The sequence below is a fragment of the Mytilus californianus genome, unplaced genomic scaffold (genome assembly GCF_021869535.1).
Source record: "Mytilus californianus isolate M0D057914Y unplaced genomic scaffold, xbMytCali1.0.p SCAF_2, whole genome shotgun sequence".
Taxonomy (NCBI): domain Eukaryota; kingdom Metazoa; phylum Mollusca; class Bivalvia; order Mytilida; family Mytilidae; genus Mytilus; species Mytilus californianus.
The window spans coordinates 80,149,468-80,161,870 of NW_026262668.1; the positions used below are offsets into that span (position 1 = coordinate 80,149,468).

The 12,403-nt window shown below is 31.8% G+C and overlaps 3 protein-coding genes across 10 annotated transcripts in view; 1 reads left to right on the top strand and 2 right to left on the bottom strand.

Annotated features, from left to right (window-relative positions):
- Nucleotides 1-538, bottom strand: part of LOC127728313 (endophilin-B1-like) — a 48,005-nt gene extending 47,467 nt beyond the window's left edge. For all 4 annotated transcript variants that reach the window (XM_052235655.1, XM_052235657.1, XM_052235656.1 and 1 more), the window contains exon 1: nt 420-538. In XM_052235655.1, coding sequence (XP_052091615.1) covers nt 420-497 — 78 coding nt within the window. In that variant the 5' untranslated portion in view covers nt 498-538. The remainder of the gene's footprint in view (nt 1-419) is intronic.
- LOC127728294 (ral guanine nucleotide dissociation stimulator-like 1) overlaps nt 1-12,403 on the bottom strand; it is a 431,288-nt gene that overhangs the window by 103,558 nt on the left and 315,327 nt on the right. The window lies entirely within an intron of this gene.
- LOC127728280 (uncharacterized) overlaps nt 10,428-12,403 on the top strand; it is a 35,575-nt gene continuing 33,599 nt past the window's right edge. For all 5 annotated transcript variants that reach the window (XM_052235584.1, XM_052235588.1, XM_052235585.1 and 2 more), the window contains exon 1: nt 10,428-10,482. The gene's annotated coding sequence lies outside the window, so the exon portion shown is untranslated. The remainder of the gene's footprint in view (nt 10,483-12,403) is intronic.

Below are 12,403 nucleotides of genomic sequence, written 5' to 3' on the forward strand. Positions count from 1 at the left end.
GAATGTTGCTACATAGAAATAAAGGTTAATTCTGAGTATTAATGTGATATTCTTTGTAAACAAAATTCAATAGAAAAGTTTATTTCAAAACTTTTAAAAAGGGACAATTAATTACTAAATTGGATAACTTTTCCACATTTATGATTTGATGGGTTGTGTTGAATCTTGTGAAGCCCCATGCTTCTGTTTAGTAACGTTTAACTACATATTTAAAAAAAAAGGAAAATTGAGCTTCCTTGTAGCAAACTTGTTGTGTGTGAGTCATTGATTAATGACACGAAGCACCTTCCAAACGTTTAGAATAATTTTGTAAATAAAATTAAATTGCTTTGCTTCAGGGTGTTTCTCATACGAAAATTCGTGTTTCTGAACCAAATTGACCAGGAAAACTAATGACAATATGATGTTCTAATTGTTACCTGTACTGCGCGATTAAATAGAGTACCAGCATCTGCTGCAAACTTCTTCATTTTGAATAAGCCAGAGTTCGTGTCCATAATGAGCTTATTGATTGGGTTCACCTATACTCACTTCCGCATATTACGGAGTGAATTAATATTTTTTTCGTAGAAAAAATCTATTGCATTTTATATAAGCAGAGTATTATTGAATGAAATTTCAGATAAAGATTATCAAGTCGATCCCCAAAATATGTCGATCATTAAGTTAATTTAATTTTATATAGGAAAGCCTTAAACCAAAACGTTGTTTAGAAATATATACAACGACGTACCTTGCATAGTGCAGTATAGGACATTAAGTATTTCTCACTTGTTATTTGTCGTAATATGTTTCATCTGGGACAAATCTATTGGTCCCATAAAACTACATTTGTAATAAAAATATATCCATAGGGTCATTTCGGGTCGGACATTGGCACCACCAGCAGGTGAATTGTCACGTGTTTATTTCAGTGCTTTTATAAAAGTTTGCCGGGTTAAACATTTTTTAAGGGAGCATTTTCTTCTTCTTATTTGGATATTTACATCCTTTATAGGATAGCCATACGATTACATGATGTATGTAGAACAATTCCACCACCAATAACCAAAACACTATACACTTTTTGCACTGGGAATTACCATTTGGCTTCACAAGTAATTTCAACACTATACATGGTACATTTTGCGTCCGTTTAAAATTAATTATCGTACGTTAAAAGTCACTTTCCTTCAGCCTATCCGCCGCTGTTAGAGCTCTGCGCCACTGTTACTACATACATTTAGGAACATATATATTAGATATACTGTTCCCAGATACATTATGCAGTACCTTAAAAGTTACTATCACTTAGAATCTAAATTGCACTTAACGAGACTATACTGACATTTAAAAGACTTATAATGGTTCTAAAGGCTAGATCATTTAAAAAGTAATCAAAACGACATACACGACGACGGATAAAACCTTCATGTAATAAAAACCGAGTATGTTATTTTACGGTTCATACGGAGGTTAAAATCAGCTCGGCATAAGACGACATACATGTACAATGATGTAGTATTAACTAAAACTATACGGTTTCTTATAAAACTATCTCATAGTAGTAAAAGAATCGGTATGCCGGGTACATGTTAAAGGTAAAACGTTTTGACTTTACTTATTAGGAGCGCAATAGAATGTAGGCGATAACTTAAAATAAAGTATGTTTGCATTTTCAGGTCACTGATTAGTTCTTCTTGTCTTATTTCATCATTTGAAAGGTAGAGGTTTTTTTATTTTAGTTAATTTAGATACAATCTTATTTTTGTCATGATATTTGATTCTTATTTCTTCTACAATAAAATCGTAGTAAATCATCAGTATATTTGAATCAAAAGAGAACTTCACAGTGTGTGTCATTAGTCACAGTGTGTGTCATTAGTCTGGTAGCTGACTTTAAGTTGATAGCATAATTTTTATATTCTCAATACAAATAACTATTTCTGAGTTAAAGCTCATGCATCACTTCAGCTCCAATTCTTCTAGTTGTTTTAAATCTTCTTTTTAGAACAATTAGAAATTATCAGGATTGTATAAACTTCATTGTCGTATTTTCCCCCAATAGAATAATATCATATCATTTCCTCCCTATCCTATATATGGTTTTCAATTTTTGTTAAGATAACTTAATTTTCGAAGTTCTTAGTTTCCTATTGAAATACCGGCAATGCTATATAGTAAAAGACTTATGGGGATGTGGTTGGATTGCCAATGAGGCCACCCTTAACAAATTCTTTGTTTGATGTTGCCTACCCATGATTGTAGGGTTGGGTAGGTAGGTAGGGTTTTTCTTTTTTTAGGCCAACAACATAAGATATATGGCTTAGACAAGAAAACGACGTTAGAACACGAAAACAACTTCAAAACAATTTTGAAACGATTTGTGTCATAACATTTTTAAAAGGCCTATACTTTTTAGGCGGGTAAGTAGGGAACATCAAACAATTTTAATTTTATTTTTGGCATGAGACAACTATCTATACCGGAAACCAAATGACGAGAATGCGAAAAAAAAAGGGCTATTCTGTTTAATGGCATCAACTGGCTTCCCGAAGGCTGCAATTTGAACATAAAACTATTGGTTTTTGGAACAGATACTCTATCCTATGATCAAAATGTGCAAATTGTTAAACAAGTCTTAAATTTTATAAAGAAATAAAAAAGATTTCTCGTTGTATGATATCAACATAGGTAAAGCGCACATCATCATCATCATTGTCATTCTAATCTCTGTTGTTCTTACTTTATCCCCTTTCCTTTTTTCAGTATAGTTTAGTAATATTTATGCATTTTGCATTGTATAGTGCATGCTCACATTCAATTTGTATTGTGGAGAAGACTTCATAAGTATGTTTTAGAAATGACCGTGTTGGGAGAAACGGTGGGGTGTAGCCATTTATGGATAGGTGTATTTTATAGACCACCAGATTCTGGTGATAATTCTTTCACGACTATTGAATATTCTCCGGATCAAGCTGTTGATACAGGTGTTGAAAACATTGTCATTTTAGGGGACTTCAATGAAGACTATCTGAAACCAAGTAATGTCCGAATGAAAATTATTATCAGAAAATATGATATGTTTCAGTTCATCGACGAACCTACACATTTTACGGAAATTCGACTTCCTGTTTAGATCAAGTGATTGCTAATAAAAGGAATGCAATTGATCTTGTTCATGTTGGTCATCCGTTCCTGAACGCAAACATTAGACATCATTGTCCGACATTCGGAATGATAAAAATTGAGAAACCTTCTCAAACGTGCTTTAAGCGTCAAATTTGGCTGTACGACAGAGGGGATCTTAATTTATTCCGAGAAAAATTGTCCGCAGTCGATTGGGAAAATTTCATATTAGATGGAAATAACGATGTCGATCTTCTTGCATAGTCATTTACACAAATTCTATTGAAAACCGCAGCGGAATCGATTCCTAATAAAATTATAACAGTTAGGAAGACTGAACCGCCGTCGATTAATAATACTATTCGTCGCGCAATCAGAAAGCGAAATAGGATGAACAAAAGAGCGAAGAAGTATAATCTTCCAGAGCACTGGTCAAAATTTCGAAAGTTTCGAAACAAGACCGTAAATCTAATCCGAAAACAAAAACAAGACTATATCGACGGTCTCGTTGCGAAATTACGGTCTGACTCGTTGAGTACAAGGAGTTGGTGGTTAACAGCATCACATCTAGCTGGATTTAAGTCCAGAGAATCTGATATCCCCTACTTCTCGACAACAATGATTTTTTATATAACGACATTGATAAAGCTGAAGCTTTCAATGCTTTTTTTTGCGTCGCAGTCAAACATTTCTGATGAAAACATGTCTGTTCCTACTGACCATACTCCTCCCGTCGCGTGTCTTGACAATATAATTCTCCGGGAGCATGAAGTGAAAGACATTCTACAAATAACCAATGTTAATAAAGCATCTGGTCCTGATTGAATTAGCCAAAGACTTTTGAAAATTGCCTCAGATATTTTAGCAAAACCTTTGTGCTATATATTCAATCTAAGTTTGACTAAAATGTATTATCCACTAGCTTGGAAGTTAGCTTATGTTATTCCTATTTTTAAGAAGGACGAAGTAAATTACATTGGTAATTATCGACCCCTCTCATTGTTGAGTGTTATAAGTAAAACTTTTGAAAGATGTATATATGAACATATTATGAACTTTATAATGGATCTCTTGTCGGAACACCAGTCGGGGTTTATGTTAAAAGACTCAACTCGTAACCAGCTATTATACTTGACTCATGTTTTTAGTAAGGCCTTAGATGAGGGAAAAGATATCAGAATTATCTTCTCTGATATAAGTAAAGCCTTTGACCGCGTATGGCATAGAGGTTTACTATTTAAACTTAAAAAGATGGACATAACTGGGAATCTTCTTCTTTGGCTCAAAAATTATTTGACTGAGCGTAAACAAAGATGGTTATAAATGGGCAAGTGTCCTCCTTGGCAGACATTAACTCTGGTGATCCTCTAGGATCTATTTTGGGTCCATTGTTATTTTTAGTTTTTATTAATGGTATTGTAAATGAGGTTAATTGTCATATTAAGCTATTTGCTGACGACACAAGCATTTATGCAGTTGTCGAAAATCCTCTGGTTACTTCCATTACTCTAAATTCTGATATGCATCGAATTCAAAAATGGGCAGATAAATGGTTAGTGAAGTTTAACCTGAAGAAAACTGAATCAATGATATTATCTAGAAAAAAAAGAGACCCAGATCATCATCCGTCTCTAATTATGGATAGTGATATAATAAAAACTGTCGAGTCACACAAACACCTTGGATTACATTTTTCGAGTGACGGCAGCTGAAAAATTCAAATTGATGGCATCATAGCAAAAGCATCTGCCCGTCTGAATAAGATAAGATAAGATAAGATATATTTTAATACCATTTAAGGGCCCACAAGGGGTTTATAGAGAATACATGTATAAGGAAAAAGAACATTGATTAGCATAGATACATAGAATTTAAATACACAATTACAGTACAATTAGACTGTAAAAAAGCCCTTGGTTTAAAGTATATAATATATTTATATGAGAAATAAATACATCTAACTCATATTGACTTGAATAAATTTTCCAACAGCATTAAGTACCTGATTGTTTTCACAACTCACTAAATATATGAATTTTTGCTGATTGTCCAGTAAAATAAAGTTTGGCATTTTATGGCAAACAAAGTCAAAGAGAGCATCTCTATCAGAGTTAAATTTTTCACATGAAGTTAAAAAATGGATTTCATCTTCAATACAGCCAGAGGAGCATTTTTTGCAAATTCTTTCATTTCGTGGAATATTTGAAAAAACGGCCAAATTCTATTTGAAGCTTATGAGCAGATATACGTAATTTACAAATAGCATATGTTAAGAATGCTTCAGTTCAAGGCGGACAGATAAACGCTTGAGGTCATATATTTTTCATATGTTCGACCTATTTTAGAGTATGCCGATGTAATCTGGGATAATTGTCCAGAATATTTGAAAGATCGACTGGAACAAATTAATTATGAGGCAGTACGTATAGTTACTGGGGCTACTTAGTTAACAAGTCTACAAATTCTTCTAAAAGAGACCGGGTGGGAAACTCTCAGGGAAAGGCGAAAAAATCACAAGCTTATTTTGTTTCATCAGATGGTTAACAATAACTCTCCAGCCTATCTTTCAAATTTAGTCCCTACAAACTTTGGCCAATCACATCCGTACGGGACACGTAACGCAGGAAACGTGCCTCACATACCTGCACGAACGAATTATTATCATAACAGTTTTCTTCCTTCTACTGTCCGTCTTTGGAACGAGATTCCGAATAACATAAGAAATTCTTCCTTATATATTTTTAAGAAGTATTTGAAAAAAACTTGGGTTGTCCTGAAATATTATTACAATGGTAGTAGACTATGACAAATTTTGCATACTAGAATTAGAACTGAGAGCAGTGGTCTGAATAGGAAAAATTTAGTTACTGATCCTTTTTGTAAATGTAGACATATTGAAACATCTGAACACTTTTTATTGCGTTGTCCGCAATACCAATTATTTTGAGAGTTTACATCATGCTGAGTAACTTGTCGTCTCATGTAAGCCTAATATACATAACTTACTGTATGGTAATCCTTTAATATCCGACATTGAGAATACTGATAACTTTCTTATTATTCAAGATTTTATTCTTAAAAAAAAGAGATTCGTGTGAATTTCATATACATGCATTGAGATATATAATTATGTATAAATTAAATTGTCGTTAATTTACATTTATACCTGTGTAGTTTGGTAGCACTGTAGTTCAGTAGTGGATTTGGTTAACAAATACTTCTTATTTCAGTTATAAAAAATGTTGACGCCATCCATCTATTATTATATCATATGGGAGAGGAATTTGTAAAAGTGAAAAGAGTTTATGAGGATAACGAAATCAGAGGTCTATACTTTAATTTGATTGAAATATGTTTAAACTAAACTAAACAACTATTATATATAGTATAGGTCATCGTACGGTCTTCAAAACTAACGGCTACAGTTATGATAACCGTTTCAAGCCTTTTCATGACTTGCAGAAGGAACAATTGATAGTTTCGTGTTGATCCGATTAGCCACTGGAATAAGTCACTAATATTCAAGATTGATAATATATGATTAGGTCGGGAAATTAAGATGATATCGATGTGTATCGATCATAAGGTCGCCGAATAAATCATACGTATCTACAACTAATGAGATTTCGAAATTTCTCAGATGCGATTAAAAAACCAAAATCGTAAATGCATCATATATTTGTTAAAATAATATATTTCTCTGTCCATGCATGAAATTAATAGCGTAACCATGCATTTATGCATGTGTATTAACCAAAAAAATCATGGCAGGTTACGTATTTTTTGTTATCAAAAATATGTCGGAAAAGGATGGGGCACATGATGTCCCAGCTGCTCACCCCTAGAACAACGGATTGAAGTAGCTCCCAGCTAGAGGTTTACCATATAAAATCGTTTGAAGAATGTTTTGAAGAATAACCTAGAAGATTGAGCTGTTTTGCACAGGAACATAACTACGGTTCCACTTCAAATCTTACCGGAAGACTATATAAAACAACAAATTACATCCAATTGCAACATTAATATCAGCATAATTTGCCTAAATGTAGTTCCTTCGTTAGGTATATCATTTTCGTCGTCAACATTTATATCCATTCAGCCTAGGATAACATTACTACTATTAGTAACTCTCCAATTTAATTTAGATGACAACTGAGATTTTGCGGACACTTGAACACATAGGCAAATCAAGAAATATTTGAATCTAAATCGTATTGGGAATTCTAGAGCTGTAAATATAAATTTTCTTTGGGTATTTGAAAACTATACGCTCGATAGTGTTTTGGCATGTTTGAAAATATATATTTTAACTGTTAATTTCAGTTCATAGCTTATTTGATCTGCCGGTGACGTTAGTTATCCTCTTTCCAAATACAATACAAGGCAGGTAGTATTTGTCTCTGAATCACTAACTGCGGTCAGAGACATATCTACATATATCTTTAGTTTAAACAATATTTTATTTTTCAAAAGTGCAAAAATTACAATTATACAATAGAAATACAGGGATTCGGAAACAAGAAGAACTTATATAAATCCGTCTCCCTTCATATGTCTGTGCTGTGGGTAACTTCATCAGAACTGAGATATTATAGCAAATTTTTTTTTATTTGAATACTTGAATGGTAGATATAGATACTGCCAGTGTCAACTTCTTTTAACATAATTACTATAAAGCCGACCAAACTGGCAAAGCCATGGCTTCTTGTTACTAATTTACTATATTCTATAACTTTTCGTGCACTACTGCACTTACTTAAGTAGTAGATGAATGGTTAACAAATATAGATAATGGAGAAATAAACGGAGTTATATTTTTAGATTGAAAGAAAGCTTTTGATCTGGTTAATCATATAAATTTATTGTAAAAACTTGAATATTATAATGTTTCAAACTTTTCACTAGACTGGTTTAAGTCATACTTGATTGAACGATTTCAACAAGTTAATGTCAATAACGTCATGTCTGATACTAAATACATAAAAACTGGTGTACCACAAGGCTCTACCCTTGGCCCTCTGTTATTTATTTTATACACCAATGATTTACCACTGAACATAGAAAATTCATTACTAGATTTATATGCAGATGATTCTACTTTACATAGTAAAGGTAATAATGTACATAAGTTAAATGCTAACCTTCAAAATGGTATTTATATAATTGAAAACTGGTGTTCGGAAAATTGTATGAAACTAAATGCCAAAAAATGTAAATCAATGATTATTGGTTCAAAACAGAGGTTTTATTCAACTGGGAACAGTTTAGATATCAATATTTCATATGAACAAATAGAGAATGTAGATTGTGAAAAACCTCTTGGTTTATATATCGACAAAAACCTAAATTGGAATGAGCAAATAGATAAAATGTCATGTACAATCAAATAGAATCAACTTATTACAAAAGATACGAAAGTATTTACCTATGCATATACGTATTATTTATTTTAATGCTTATATTCTGCCATTGTTTGATTATTGTTGCAATATATGGGGTAGTTGTTATGAAAGTGGAATAAATAAACTTAATAAGTTATTGAAGAAATTTGCTAGGGTTATAGGTAGAAGCTGACAAAATGACATCCTTCAGTAAATTGTTTAATAGTTTAAACTGGTTAAATGTGGAAAAACGAATTCAATATCAAAAGGCAATACTTGTATTTAAATCATTAAATGATATGGTTCCTAACTATTTCATTTTACTGATAATCAAAATTATAACTTACGTTCAGCTGATGAAAAACTATTAAATCTTCCGAGGCCAAAAACAAATTTTTTGAAGAAAACATTTATATATTTTGGTTCTCAAATATGGAACAGTTTACCAAATGAAATAAAGATGAGTAATACACTTGTATCTTTTAAAACAAAATGTTACAAATTTTTCATAAATTATGCAAATTAATATGCTTTTTCAATAATATCTATACATAAAATTGTATATTGTGTATATATCATTATAATATTGTATGTACTTTATAAATATGTTATTATTATTTTAAGGACTCCCAGGAAGATTAGTTTTAACTAATGGGATTATCTTCTTGAAATAAAGATTATTTATTTATTTATTCATTTATTTATTTAATGTAACATAAATGGACCCCATCAGTCAAAATAAGCCGAAAGGCTTTTTGTGAAGCAATCAACACTTTGTTTAAGATTTTATCATTGTAGTATGTTTTTTACATGTCTGATAGTGTTTTATAACATTGCATATAGGACATTTTATGAAGATATTTGATCAAATTTATAAAAATAGATTTATCTATCTAACTATCTAAGGGATGACCCAATTCAACTGTACCATGAATATCGGGAACCTTTAGTCCCCTCACTAAATAATTAAAAGTTTGGTGACTATGTTGAACGCATCTATCCCATCGAACTTGAGATAAAGGATACAACAGATACAGTCAAGTCTGCCTCATATCTTGACTTACATCTAGAAATTGACAATGAGGGTCGGTTGAAAACAAACGAGATGATTTCAGCTTCCCAATTGAACTTTTCATTTCTATGTAGCAGCATTCCGACAGCGCCTGAATATGGAATATATATCTCCCAGTTGATACTTTATTCCAGGGCTTGCATTTCCCATCATTATTTCCTTGATAGAGGGTTTGCTGCTCACAAGAAAGCTATTAAACCAAGAGTTCCAAGTGGTGAAGTTGACATGAATCATAAATTTTACGGACGCCATCACGAGTTGGTTGACCGTTATTGAATATCTGATTCATAGATGACGACGGATATGTTCCAATTGTAGTAACCACAATCCCGTCCTCTTTTTCCCGAATGTGACCTACCGAGTTAGACTTACCACCAGGTTTGTACTTACATGATAAACACGACGGGTTCCACATGTGAAGCAGAGTCTGCTTACCCTCCCGAAGCACTTGAGATCACCCCTGGTTTTTGGTGTTGCTCAGTCTTTAGTTTTCGATGTTGTGTTTGCATACTGTTTGTCTCTTGGTATTTTTCTTTGTTTGCAATGGCGTTGTCAGTTTATTTTCGACTGTTTAGATGTCCTTTTGGTGTCTCAGTTCGCCTCTCTTTTTCTCTTTTAGCTCAATAGTCTGCCTCAAACGATCATGACGGTATTATATAGGCCCTTTTTGTTTTTATCCTTAAATTACTTAAGCATTTTTTGTTGCCTAATTTATGGTTTCGAGTGTTTACGTTACACAAGTCATATCATAAACAGAGAAATCGGTGTTGCATTTGTTTTAGGAGTCCGTTGTGTTTTATATTTTCGTATATATTTCAGTGGTTTTTAAAAACATTTACTGCGATCCTGCAAGTTGCTAAGAAATTGTTTCAAAATGGCGCACTAAAATCGAATATAGATATGTAATAATTTCTATCGAGGGTAATTTTACAAATCTTGATAGATTTTTGAGGTTATTGTAGTTATGTTTTGGGATCACCTGAACTTGGCTATCACAATACTGGTATACCAGTAAAGTGAACAATATTGGTATAAAATTTTATTCAAGTATGAAGACTGAAGTATTGTCTTCCAGTTTTGTACCAGTATTGTTTTTTATTTTTTTAAGATTTTATATTGTGTAATCATGGAAGTGTTATATTAGATATAAGATCCGCATGTGGGGACGAGTAGCCAAATTGGCCTTAGTAGGCTACATGTTTTATGATAAAATGTCATTTAGGATCAGGTCAATAACATATGTGAAATATACACTGAAATTATTGGTAATTTGTGGATTTTGTGAATTCAGTGAAGAGAATGGCGACTAATATTTTTAAATTTGTATTTATTAGTTAAAAATACATAACAAACATTGCAAATTAGATGCATACTAGTCTAAAGGAATAAAATTGTAAAAGAAAAAGGGCCAAAGAAAACATGATAAAAATTAGAAATTAAATGTAAATGCACATTAAAAGAATAAAATTATATTGAATTTGAAAAAAGCTATGTGAAAACTCGTGTGAAAATAATTTTCTAGTAAAATGCAAAACAGAAACCAAAATTTTAAGCTTGATTGTATATTTAAATTAAAGAAGCCAGTAATAGATGCAGATGATAATTTTACATGTTAAACCAATTTTAAAAGATTCATATAACCGTGGACCTAATTAAGATTTTGAACAATTTTTACATATCCAATATGATTGTTTTGGCACATATTTCAACCCTTCACATTTTAAATGTTGCCAATCTAAACAGCAATCACACGCCAAGATTCCTGATTGTGTGTTTTTTTTTTTACATTTGATTTAAATGCCATCCCCACATATATATATCACACTCTTCCATTTTAAGACTATTTATTAACTGAGAAAAACTGTTCACTTACCTGCTTATTATATAAATATTTGTAAAACTTGTGAGTAGTAATCAATTTATTCACTAATTGCGATAATTTCCGTGTATATTTCACATTTCATTCCTGATCCGATGACACTTTATTATAAAACCGAAAGCCGGTACCTGTAGCCTACGAATGCCAATTTGGCTACTCGTCCCCGCATGTTTTTTTTTTAAGATTTTGTATCGTGTAATCATGGAAGTGTTATATTAGACAGTCAAGGGTCTAACTTAAATAAGTTATTAGAGAAAAATAACATACATTTGTTATTGAGGGCTATAAATAAAAAATCTGTGATAACATATGTATGTTACATGTTTCAAAGGGCCATTATACATCCTTTATTTTGTTAAATTGTGTACTAGTTCTATTGATATTATAATTGTCTTTATGTATATCAAACTTTAGAAAGATATAACAACCCATAGTTTGCCAATCATGCATAACACACCCATGTTATTACAAAAAAATATGCCTGTAATAACTAAAGGGTGTTATTACAGCTTCTCTACATCTCTTCAAAGCCTTTTCTCCTACATATATCACAATGTATTTTAATTTATTGTAATAAATATTGATAAGAGCATATAATGAGGTTCTGCGCAAGCTTCCTAGTCATTCCCAAGTATCTCATGTAATAAGTTAAATGCCTGTAATAATTAAGCCTTGTTATTACAGCTAAGTTATCATTTAAAAGCCTTGTCTCATTGATTTTCCATGGTTGATCAAAAATGTATTAATTGAATTGGAAAATTAGTTTTCAAGGTAATGTATCAAGTTACTACGCAAGTTTCAAGAATTCCCAAGTGCCCACTGAAAATAAAATTTTTTAAGGTACATTTAACTGATAACAAACATATGTTACTACAGATTAAGAGAAAGTATCCTTAATAACACATATGTATGTTATTTTTCTCTAATAACTTATCCAAGTTACACCCTTGACTGTTAGATATA